The sequence below is a fragment of the Podarcis bocagei genome (genome assembly GCF_964188305.1).
Source record: "Podarcis bocagei genome assembly, chromosome: 7".
NCBI lineage: Eukaryota > Metazoa > Chordata > Lepidosauria > Squamata > Lacertidae > Podarcis > Podarcis bocagei.
The window spans coordinates 39,782,325-39,795,297 of record NC_138132.1 but is presented as its reverse complement, the minus strand read 5'-3'; the positions used below and the strand labels follow the sequence as shown (position 1 = coordinate 39,795,297).

At 47.5% G+C, this 12,973-nt stretch overlaps 1 protein-coding gene across 5 annotated transcripts in view; it reads right to left on the bottom strand.

The window, feature by feature from the left end:
- The window catches only part of NDRG4 (NDRG family member 4), a 50,002-nt gene that overhangs the window by 22,048 nt on the left and 14,981 nt on the right, over positions 1–12,973 (bottom strand). For 3 of the 5 annotated variants that reach the window (XM_081202195.1, XM_081202193.1, XM_081202194.1), the window contains exon 4: positions 27–132. In XM_081202195.1, the coding sequence (XP_081058321.1) occupies positions 27–132 (106 nt within the window). Of the gene's footprint in view, positions 1–26; positions 133–4,943; positions 5,093–12,973 lie in introns of those variants that run through there. The other 2 variants (XM_081202197.1, XM_081202196.1) reach the window with 2 other exon arrangements.

The following is a 12,973-nucleotide window of genomic DNA, read 5'->3' as shown; positions in this document are numbered from 1 at the left end:
GGTCAGAAGGAAAGTGCTACACTTACGATTGAGTCCCACATCATGGTACGTCAGGAGAGCCGGGCGATTTCCCTTCGGGGACCCCCGAATGACGACATGCAGCAGCCCATATGGAGTCTCGATATCGTGCTCCTGGAGGAAAGATGGAAGAGAAAGAGTTGTATCAGTCCTCCCCTGGCAGGAAGAAGGGTCTAGGTGCACATTGCTTGATCCGCTTCAGAATGGAGGAAGAGGCACCTCCGTCTTCTCTCTCTGATTCCCACTTTCCAATTTTCCCTGTGGAAGGCACTGCTGCTTCCATGGTCAGCCTGTTTGTACTGTTAGAAGAAGCCAGTCCCCATTTTCCCATAAGACCTCAGAAGTGTGGAAGCCTGGCTCCCCTGCCCATCCTCTTTGTGTGTTTCCAGGGCCACCACAAAAGTCATCAGCAAGTATGGTGGAGCAGTTAAGAGTGTCAAACTAAGACCTGGGTTCAAACCCTGCCACCCTCTGCCATGAAGCTTACCAGGTGATCTTGGGCCAGTCACTACCTCTCAACCTATTCTACCTCACAGGGTTGTTGTGTGGATTAAATGAGGAGGAGGACTGTGTACGGCACCTTGAGCACCTTGGAGAAAAAGGTGGGATATAAATGCAATGAAATAATAAATATATATATAATAAGTGGGCAGAGGGATGAACATCCATATCCTGCATGGGATAAGTGGGGTTCCCCTCTCGTAAAACACACATAGTAGCAATCTACCTCATGGAGCTGCTGTGAGAACAACCTAAAACACCCACTTTTTAAAAGGACTCCCTGAATGATTATAAAAATGATGCAAATAGACTGCAATTTGTTAAGTTGAAGTGATACATTTCTAGGATGATGGCCTAGGGTAGTCAATTCCAGTAACGATGTGGGAGCCAGTAGATCAGGGACCAATTCATCTGCTCTATCACACCATGGACCCACAAGAAAGAGAGAGGCAGAAAATGGGGGTCAAACAGCAGCAAGGTGGAGACCAACTTCCTGCCAGGATGGATCAAATGTATCTGAACATAGCTGATGATGGGGCATCTGACTATGGGTCCCTAGTGACCCTGGCCTAGTGAAATTATTCAAAACAGAAGGTTGTGATCTGTCCCTGTCCTGAGAGGCTGGGCACCAATGCCCCTGATGCCAACGCATGAGTATAAAAGGGCCACAGTTGCCAACAATATTCATAAATATTCTAGTGGCCCAAAGGACTCAAGGAAGGGATTGGGGCCCTGCTGCTCACTTGGAAGAAGGCAATCCAGATCTATTATTAGCTATTAATAATAATAATAATGTATATCCTGCTTATATGCCAAAATGGCTTCTAAGTTATTTACAACTGTAAGATCAATCCATAATTAAAATACGGAATAATATTACAACATCTTTAATTAAAATACACAATAAAGCCAAGCTATGGGAAAACATAAGCATTAAAACAATTTTAAACAGAAACAGCTAAGCCAATAACCTGGGAAGCTGTTCCAGGCTCCTGCTCATGGCAGCTCCCCTGTTCTGTTCAGTTCTACAATATCCCAAATTACACACACACATTCCAAATGCAGTTGCAAAATAAAATTGGTATAGTTTTCCCCAAGCTGGTGTCCTCCAGATGTTTTGAACTACAACTCCCATCAGCCCCAGCAACATTTGGCCATATTGGCTGATGCTGATGGGAGTTGTAGGTCTGGGGCAGGAAGGGTAGCACGAAGGCATTATCATTCTGCCTTTCCTGATAATCCCTAATATGCTATTCAGCTTTTTCATAGCAGCCACCATCCTGGTCAACATTTTCATTGATAAAATGGATAAAAATACTTTTAAGGCATACATGAATCTATCTCTGTAAGCTGCTTAGAGGATTTGCTTACAGCTAAGGGATATGCAAATTTTGTCAAATAAAATTAAAATGAGACAATTCGACTAGTATTGAGGTAATGTTTTTCAAAGCCATTAAAAACCTGAAAGTGCTGCAGAATAGCTTAGTATTGTTATTCTTTCTTCTTCTTCTACTAGCTCCTAGCCATGGTGGTTCCACAGTTGAAGGCAGTAATGCTCCTGAATAACAGATGCTGGAAGTCACAGGAGGGGAGACGGCGCTTGTGCTCAGAGACTGCTTTCTCATGGTCATCTGGTTGGCCACTGTGAGAACAGAATTCTGGACTGGGTGGGCCCTTGGCCTGATCCAGCAGGCTCTTTCTATGTTCTTCCAATTATCTGGAGCCAAGTTTTGGCAGTGGAGCCCCTTCTCAGGGCCAGGTCTTTGTTCTGGAACATCTTCCTGTTACATGGGATACGCTTTGGTATGGTTCGGCCTCACGCCATGCCAGTTAAGCTCTAGGGACAGCAAGACAATGTGGCTCCTTCTCACATCAGCATCTCACAAGCATGACCAGCGTCACTTGCGACCAGACAGTGTTGGCAGAGGTCCTCATGCTGTGGTGGGAATATTTCCTTTGGGCTTCAGAACATGTGCAGGCTGCCATTGCATGAATGAGTAGCTCCAAATATCTTGTACATACCTGGGATTGGGGGCGGGGAGGGGGGTTTACCAGGGTGGAAGGTGTCAATTCCAGAAGCTTCACCACCTCTCATTTTTTATATTGTACATCTATTGCATCTCTGTTTTGATATAGTCAATTGCATTTTATTGCTCTCTTGCAGAAAAATGCAGAGTATAACTTAGATAGATAGAACATTAAAAATGAGGCCATAGATAGGGCATTTGGGATGGGAGAGGCCAGCAGCTCTGCAACACACAGAATCCTCCTCTGGGTAACAAATGCCCAGTTTGCCCTTCCCACTCCAGAATGGGGAGGGGAAGGGAGGAGAGCCCCTGAAACAAATGCCCAGAGTGCCCTAGGCTCCTATACTTACTCTCACGTAGTACCCTACTCAAGACATCCTCACAGCCTGTCAGATTGGGCTACGCGGCCCAGCGGTCTGACTCAGTACTAGGCGACTCACAGCTCTTCTGAAAGACCAGCTTCATCGGGCTCCTCCCTCAGCTGACCTCCACAGCAGCCATTTCAACTGGCAATAGCAGATGGGGAGAGATGGAAGCAAGGAAGGGCAAAGAGAGACCAAAGTGGTGGTGGCGGAGAGGCAGCCATGCCAGAAAGGAGGGCAAGAGGGGGAGGGGGAGAGGTTGGCCCTCATGATCCAAGCAGAACTCATGGCTCCCATTCCACCCCAGCAAAATCTCCCCACCGAGACCCACAGAGGAAGCTGCATATTTTAGAAGTAAACGCCTTTTGGGGGGAACCCTGTAGATTAGAGGCAACAACACCCACACAGTCTATACCCCCTACTCCACCCTGTAGCAGGGGAGCAACCAAAAAGCTGCTGTAAAGAGCTTGGCCACCCACTTCTCCCCTTCTAGTCCCACCACCATCCTTGAGGAGGATCAGGCTGCCCTTATGGGAAACTCTTCCTTTCTTCCCTTCATCCTGGCAGCTTTAGCCAAGAGTATCCCCACATCATCTTGGAAGTGGAGTGAGATGCCTATTAAGAGCATCAGCAATGCTGGGGATGGGGGGAGAGAGAGAGAGAGAGAGGGAGAGGGAGAGAGGGAGAGAGAGAGAGAGAGAGAGAGAGAGAGAGAGAGAGAGAGAGAGAGAGAGAGAGAGAGAGAGAGATCCCTGTCAAGGGCAAGCTTTACTCAAGGTCAAACAGCAGGGCAGAGCTGAAAGGCAAGGCAGCCCTCCAGATGGACAGCCCTGGCTCAGCTCTGCCTCCAGGCTCCACCTGCTCTGTCCTTGATGGGGAAAGCTCTGTGGGGCTCTGGGGAAGAAGAGTTTGCCAGGGGTGGTCTCAGCAAGGACAGAGAAACGTCTTGCCTCAGCTTCATGGCGCCAAAGATGTTCTCCTCCTGCTTTGCAAATGAGTCCCGACACCCAGCGCAAAGCCACAAATGAGGTTCTCTTCCTCCACCCACCTCTGCAAGCCAGGCAGGGAGGCTCTAAGAGGACAGCCAGTAGGAATGGGAACAGCGAGGGAAGGAGGGAAGGAGCTGTGTACGTGCCAAAAGGGATGCTGGGTGTGCAGAGAAAATGGTGCACTTTCTCTCCCCAGATGCCACACATGCCCTTTGCACAGCAGAGAGGTGACACCAGGCAGCAGCATGTGCCTCAGCGGAACCTCTCGCCCATCTGCTTGCTGGGTGCTTCAGACACAACAGCAAAGAGGAAAACTGCAGGAACCAGCCATGGATTATCCCCCTCCTCCTCCCCTCCCCCAAAATGCCTGCAGCCTCAGCCCTTGTCACTGCAAAATGAGGAGATGCTTCCCCTGCCCGCCAGCCCCGCTGGTTGCACCCAGGGAATCCACAAAGGTTTCCCATGCCCTGTCTCCATAGTGCACCATCCAAGTCTGTGATTGGCCCGAAGGGAAGCAGGAACAAGAGGCTTGGTCCATCCTGTGGACCCTTTCCCCCTCAATGCCAGGTTGAAGCAATCGCAGAGTTTACTGGAGCCAGGGCAGAATGCCTCTCTGCTTTGCCACGAAATGCCTACACATATCTCCTGGCATTTAAATGAGAAGGCAAGACCTCCAGGCCAAGCTGGTCTTTAGCACTCGGAATGCATCGTGCCTTGATTTCTCCTTCCGTGGCTGCAAAGGGAAAAGCACCACCCGCCTTCTAAGAGAGGATGGCCCAGGCTGTCCTTCAAGCCTCCTACCTGCCACACGTGCTCAAGGACTAGTGCAGATCCATCCCCCTCATATTGGAATGTGTCAAGCTGGAGCAGAAAACATTGAGGTTAAGGAGCAGGCTGGGGTCTCCAGTAACGTGGGGGGGGGTGCCCCCTTCCCTTGCCCAGCAGTGGCATGCAGCAGCCCCACCACCTGCACACACACACACACACACACACACACACACACACACACACACACACCATTTCTTGCCTGGCTGAGCTGTACCTACCCCATCCCAGCACTCTGGCATGGTGAGCTGCCTTTCTTCTTCTGAAGGAGAAGGAGCAAGAGCAGCAGCAGCAGCAGCAGCAGCAGCAACAACGTTCTCCTCTGCCTCTCTGGCCACTTCCAGCTCTCTCTCTTTCAGCTGGGAAGATGCACAGCTCTGCAGTGGGCTGGCCTCTTTCCACCGGCCTTGATAAAGGAGACCCACCCCCCTGGCTTAACTCCTCCTCCTCCTCCTCCCCAGCTCACCAGGGAAAGATTGGTTTGAAGCATTCTACTGCTCAAATGGAGCCCAGTGATAGGCAAGGGCGGGGAGGTGGGGGGGATGAGTCATGCTCCCGCTGGATGGAAATGCACCTGTTTGTTTTTATTTATTTATTTATTTCCCAACAACATTACTACACAGCCAGCCAGTCTCCATTTTACCCTCATGAATAAAGATGGGAGCGCGCAGGCAGAAGGGCAGAGTGCTGACATTCACTTTCTATGGCTGCACCCCCAGGAAGAGGAAGCAGATCTGCAGGCTCACAAAGGGCCCAGAATTGCATGCCTGCATGCCGCACCCCACTAGCATGTTCTCTGAAAGGTGAGAAGGAGAAAGCAAGACAGCCCAGAGGTGCCCCAGCTAGAGGAGGAGGAAGAGTCTCTCTCTCTCTCTCTCTCTCTCTCTCTCTGGTGCACTGCAGTCATGCTCAGCCTTCCCACCTGCCTTCTCCATAGGAAGGGTTAGAGAGCATCAAAGCACGTCAGAGAAAGGACAGAGCCTTCCTGCTGCATTCCCAAGTTTCTCTTCCTCTAAACCCGCTCTCCAAATGCAGATGCAAACACACACACAGTCTTCAGGTTGCAGAAATGGAAAGTGGGCACTTTTAGTCTATTCCAAGGACAGAGATACTCAAGGGTTGCTGGGGAAAGACAAGCAGGGAGGGTAGCAAGCAAACTCCTGACCTCTCACTAAAAAGCTGTGCATGCTTAAGGGTTGTGCGTTCATGCACTGAGAGAGCAGTGGAGGGAGGAGACCTGGGGTGGGTAGGCAGCAACCAGCCCACGGGCCTCCTTCCTTGCTCCAACACCCCATCACTTCAGGGAGTGCATCAGATTTTGGGAGTATGCCCAAGGACAGGTTGTTTCAAGTCTGAGAGGTGACAGATCTGTATCTGCAGCATCTTTGACATTGACCACCTTCTGCTGCAAACACCACCCCTCCTGAGGACATTTGCTCTGCAAGAGGGGAGTAACACACATCAACAACCTCTTTGCCTGGGGAGCAGCAGCTCTTCCTCATAGGTGGGGTTTGTCAAGCACAAATCTAGTCCCTTTCTCCAGTATACTTCAATCCTCCAAATAAATATATTTGTGTTCTCTGTGTCACAAAGAGTGCTGGGTTCAGAACAGATGAGAATATATAGCCCTATCTCAGGGCACCATTCATGCTAGGCATCAAAGTTGGAATTCCCAAGTTTCATTCACTCACTTCTTATGGGACATGTTCCACATGATGACACCATACATTCACTGCCACCCTGTATTTTCCTTGTGGTTCTTCCACCATCTCTCAGACCACACTGAGTGTTCAGACCCTTGGGCTCTCACTTGTGGGGTGCCTCAGGGTTCCGTCCTCTCCCCCATGCTTTTTAACATCTATATGAAGCCGCTGGGAGAGATCATCAGGGGGTTTGGACTGGGTGTCCATCAATATGCAGATGATACCCAGCTCTACCTCTCTTTCAAATCAGAACCAGTGAAGGCGGTGAAGGTCCTGTGTGAGTGCCTGGAGGGTTTAGAGGAAGAGAAACTTGGGAATGCATGAAGGTGCTTCTCTTGCATTTCACCACTGACCTCCCTCCCTCCCTCCTTCCTCAGCAGCCTCATTACCTGAAACTGCAGAGTGTCTGTGTGGAAGGCCAAACAAGGGCAGCAGTATCCCATGCAACTGTCAAGAGGCAAAGAAGTGCAGAAAGGCCCAAAAGTAGATTTAAAAGCAGGAGTCCTCAGAACCCCAAAGAAACAGCTGCAGGAGGAGGGTGGAAACATTCCAATGGTCACCAGAAGAAAGAGGAAAAAACAGAGGGCAAGAAACCAAGGAAAGAAAGTAAAACAAGGCACGACAAGCTGCAAGGAGGTACAGTAGACTCTTCTGGACTCAAAGCCTGGAATGGGAGAAAAGCTCTGAAAAACTGCTCTCTCCCTCTCCACTCCACAGATTAAAAGTGACTGCTGCCTGGCTTTGCTCCCACAGAAAGAGGGAGCAAAAACAGGCTGACATCAGGTTTCCCCAATCTGATGCTCTCCAGACAGTTTTGAAATGCAGGATTATTTTATCCTGTCTTTTTGGAACATACAATTCAACGGCAGTAACTAGTTAGGTACTATTTCAGTAGTCTAGTTTGGTTCATTATCTCAAGCCATTTCAGCTCCAGACAAAACTTGGGGGAAATGAAAGTAGCGTTACTCGCCCCATTTTAATTCTACCTTTCCTCTGAGGAGCCAATCCCCTACCCTTATCCTTGCAACATCACTGTGAGGTGCGATTGGTGAAGCTTTAGGCCACCCCATGAAGTTTGTGCCTGATTGGAGATTTGAATCCAGCCCTCCCTGTTCTAAGTCTGACACTTTATCCACAATGAGATCCTCAGTTTTATTATGAAGACAGACAGACAGACAGACAGACACACACACACACCACACCCCCATTAGTTGCTGTACACATGAAATGAGACCAAGAAGCTGGCGTGTTTCATATTGTCTTCTCAATGGGATTCTTTATTAACTTTAATACCATTCTTAACAATCTGAAATCTGGCATAGTGTGAGTTGGACTCTGCAGTTGATTATAAATATTGTCAGGTTTTCAACATTGTGGTTTCTTAGATGACAACTTAATTCCGCTCTATCTAAAATCAAATCTGGCAGGCCTGACAGATTCATCAGAATCTGGTCCAGAAACCAGATCTTTTGGTTTGCAGCACAACTGCAGTCTGCAGAAAGCTCCAGGTCCCAGATCACAGCCTGGGACAGCAGAGGTAATTCAGGCTGAGTTTGCTGATTTGAGACAGAATCCAATCTGTTGCCAAGCTTTGCTCAGGACTCAACAAAGTATGCAAATGAACCCGCTGTCCATGGTACTGAAATAGACAGAGCTGCCCCCTGGCATACTTCAACTGGATCCCAGCATCGGTTTATCAGGGCTAGAAATAGGATCCTGGCTTACTTGGTTGTGTGTGGTTCACCCACACTTCCACTTGCCCTGCTGCTTTCCCCTACAAAAACACACATTTTAGTGCTGAATCAGAACAAACAGCATTCAGGATTTCCAGAGATTGTAATTTGCTGCAATTTAGCACTAAAGAGCAGGTTTTCAGGGGGAATGACAAAACCAATTGGACCCATGCTTTCTAGGCGAAGTGTGGATGAGCTCATTGTCTATGCAGTCAACAGCAGCAAGCCCTTGGGGGTAAGATTTGCAAGGATGCCAGATGTCTCTGTATGATGTACAAGCTGGCAAATGTGTAAGCTGCAATCACACCTTAAGGTGTACACATATGTAGACTCCAGAGTGTCCGTATGCATGTGCGTGTCACAGATCAGATTTTTCCATATGTGCTTTTGTACACCTTCATCTACACATGAGCACTTTCAGTTGAACTCTGTATCATTGTTTGCAGAAGCAGACTGAGTGTGGAGTAGACAAGTGAAAGTGGAGAAGGAAGAACATAACGCTGAGGCAGCTGCTCCATGACTGGACTATAGGGAAATGTGATGAGAGAGGGCTGGACTTGGCTGTTGCTGCATAGATGACAGCAAAGTTTGCCAGGTTCAAACCCAGAAAGGAGTTTCAGGGGCTCCATGAAGCTTGTTTCAAAGAAAGGTGAGAAACAGAAACTAGAAAGGAGTTCCTGGTGGATCTTCTGGTTTTTATAAGGCCAAAGACCCTGGGAGGCCAAGGACCCTCTTGGCTCAATGTTGCCACTGTTTCGCATAGGGGTCACTTTAAAGAGCCACCCCTGGGAGAAGTTAGCAAATTTGGAGTGCAGGGAGTTTCCATACACTGAGTCAGACCATTGGTTCAACCAGCTCACTATTGTCTGTTCTGACTGGTAGCAGTTCTTCAGAATTCAGAAGTCTTTCCCAGGACTACCTGCGGATGGCGTGTATTGAACCTGGGACCTTCTGCATGTAGAACCTATGCTGCAACACTGAGCTCCGGCCCTTACCCAAAACAATATAGATTTATTTAATGGCACTATTTCCAAATTTGTGTGTCTGAAGAACCAACCAATAAAGGTGGAGCATGTAAATAAAGCATGTAACTCTCATTGGTAGGACTACAGGAGAAATCCTAAACCAATCAAAACTGCTGATATTGAAAGGATTCAGAATTATTTGGGGGTAGGCAGCATGTGACCAGAGAACTGGAACGAGCTAAGAAATTGGTTGCGATTATCCAAGAGAGAGATCTTAGGTAGGGTCCACACGGTGGACTGTTGCAATGAGAGAGAAGCAAAATCAGTTCCAAGAGGTTATTAAGAAAGCCAAACATTTAATAATATTTTGTAAGCCAATGTTGTGGCCACACCTGGAATAGGACTCGCAGTTCAAGTCAACCTGTCTCAAAAATAATATTGTGGCACAGAAAACAAAAAGGGGAAATTATCCTGGGGCTAAAATGCCTTCCACACGTGTAAAGGTTGAAGCACTGTAGCCATGTTTTTCTCAGCTGGAAAGCCCCACTTTGTGGAGGTCAGAGAGATATTTAGAAAATTATGAGCAACATGAAGAGGGGAAGGTTTCCTCCCCCAGTTATAATATGAGAGTGCAGCATTGCCTCTGTGGTGTAGCCCAGAGGAGGAATTGCCATGGGGAGAAGGTGACCAGACTCCTGCAGGGGTAAGATCCTTGACAGCGGGGCATAATTGTTAGGATATTTCCGTTCCACCTTAAAAGGGAGCAGGATGTTTGTGTCACAGCCTGCGTATTTCCTGTTCACAGGATGTTTATGTTTCTATTGCTTTCGTTTTCTCTCTCTGTCTGAGACACTGACGCAGGCAGTCATGTCTTTCTTTGTTCTGATCAACGCTGAATAAAGCTTGTAAATAATGCTCTCCTGAGTGCAACTTTTGGCTGTGCATTATCTGCTGATAGAGTGTGCATGAGCTCTAAATGTGGCAAGATATTTTCTAGAAACTCACGTCACTAATCGATGATACTGCGTGCCTACGGGAGATCAATGGACGTCCGGCAGACGGCTTGGGGCCATGATGGACTTTATCTCCATGGCAGTATCCCAACAATAATGACATCCTTGCTCACCACTGACAGACATTGCTAGCTTCTGCTTAGCAGCCAACAAAGCCCTGAACTGTTTGGGAACGGGCTCACCTTTGGCCCATATGAGCCTGCTCTTCATTGGAGGCCCTTCTTTAGCATCTCATTCTACATGCACTGACACAGTATTTGAAATTAGGTGGGGGGGGGGGCGTCTGACGACAGAACTTTTTGGCATGCAGTGCTCTGTGTTGTGTTTTTTAATGGCTTGTTGGATTTTATAAATATACTAATTTTACTGACACTCGGAAACTGCTCCTAGGGCCACTTGTGTGGCTTCTATATGGTGCTTTTCCTGCTTTCACGAGATGCTGCCCTGGGCATCTTGCACTGAAAGGTGGTCTGCAAATCCAATAAATAAATAAACAAAAGATGGATCACTGGACTTGAGCTTCAGTGAATCTCATCCTGCAATGACTTGCAATAGGAGCACAAAGTAGCTCACAGACCAGCAGTAGTTGAAGACATGAATTAATGTGATATTTTTTTTTTAATCGATGCTTGCAATGACCAGAAGCACTCCTTCTTAGAGCTGGGGCAACAGAAAGAAGGCTGTCACTTGTGCCAGGAAACAGCAGGAGTGATTTCACGGGCTGTGTTGGGGCAGCATTTGCAGTTCCTAATGGGAAGAACAGCTCATTCCCATCATTCACAGGCCACAGAACATTGTCTACCTGGAACTGAAATGGAATAAAACCCGGCTCTAGCAGTTATTTCATCATCTATTAATTCATTCTCTCTGTATCTTTTATGAGGATAAGTGCACACAGATGTTCAATGGTCTGTGTTCCTGTGCCAGCTCCTACAAAAACCGTCCAGATTTCTGGTGATGAAGCAGGAAAACTCTCTGAAGATGCAAAAACCCAGAGCCCTCCAAGGAAACTGACAGCCAGGATAGTTTAAAGCCCAATGTAGTCACGCTGCACAAGCGCTTCAAAAAGGACCTGGACTTACATTATCAGGAAGAGCAGGAAAAGCAGATTACGTGAAATTGAAGGCAAAGAATTCAACTTTCTGAGAATTTCATGGTTCTTTAATTTTTAAAAAGCAAGATCCTTTACAGCTATAAAGTGTCTGGGCACTGATGGTTGACGTTTCAGAAGTCAGAGCAGCTGCTGAACCAGATTTTCAGCAGTCCCTTCTCATGGTGAGCAAAACTAGAATGTATAATACCAAACAGCAAATTTGAACAATTTCATATCGGTCACACAATCCAGCTATGATGGGCACAGAATTTTAGTACAGTGGTACCTCAGGTTAAGTAACTCAGGTTAATGAGGAATTTTAATTGAAGCAGACAAACATGCAGGGGCTCTACCACTCTGCTATGTCTCAGTTCAGCAGGATTACAATATCTGCATCACACCCAGAGGTGGAGCAAGGTGGGTGTGGTGGGTGCTGTTTGCCCCAGGTGTCATCCCTGAGGGGGTGACATCACCCCCCCTGGGATGTTCACCGTGGGTGGCGCACCCCTGTGCATGCCACTCCGGGTACCAGAGCAGCTAGCTCCGCCTCTGATCACCTTTTATTTACAACATATTTGTAAAATTCTGCAAGAAACTCTCAATCAAGCATAGGAAATTTGCTTGGTTTTAGGGGATGTTTTTACAATCAGGTACAGTGGTACCTCGGGTTAAGTACTTAATTCGTTCTGGAGGTCTGTTCTTAACCTGAAACTGTTCTTAACCTGAAGCACCACTTTAGCTAATGGGGCCTCCTGCTGCTGCCGCGCAATTTCTGTTCTCATCCTGAAGCAAAGTTCTTAACCTGAGGTAATATTTCTGTAACCTGAAGCGTATGTAACCCAAGGTACCACTGTACTTCTAGCAAGGAGTATTCACTTGAAAGCAAGCAGACAGAGGCTTTGCGAAATGTTAGAAGAAAATGACTGAGATGTTTGTTAGCCCCTGAACAGCAAGAAATGTGGCTGTGGCCACACTGAATGAGATCACAGTAAGTGAAAGGAGAGGTCTCCTCCTACCAGGTTGTGGTAGAGGTCCATGGTGTGGTAGCTGTGGAGAGTGGAACAGGGAAGAATGTGCACAGTTAGGAGGTGTGGTTAGGAGGAGGAGAAGGAGCTCTCCTGCCCTGCTTTTGAAAGTCCATCCAGTTGTCTAAGAAGTGTAGGCAAACACATTGAATCCAGCGCACCAAACCACACTGAGAGTCAAAGTGAGACCTGGTCTGTGCAGTTCCAAAAAGACCAGCTCTGGAGCGGCTGGAATAATCATAAATGCATACTGAGCAGGAACCTGCAATCTAACCTGCAGTTAACACTGCTTGGAGATCCTCGTATCAGCAAATCAAAGGGATGCAAGAAGCAGGAAGCCCAGGCCCTACCATTGTGAGGATGAGGCAAAACAAGCTTGCCTCTGTGTGGCTAGTCTCCCATGTTTTATTCAACTTCCATGATTCAGGTTCTTCCTTACATCGGCATCTGGGGAAAAGGGATCCAACCACAGAAAGGCATGGAAAGAGGGAGGGAGGGAGTGGAGACAGTGCCAAGTTGTCTGGGGATTGTCCCTTGTGGTCAAAACTACCGGTAGGACATTATGCTGAGGGTGCTCAGAGTATGCATTGGAGAAAAACTGTGGATATGTCAAATATTTATTTTTAACACTATATTAAAATGATTTGTGTTTTGCTTGCTTTTCAAACACCAAGGCTACTTACAGAACAACAGCAACATATAACAAATGTCTTAGTCTA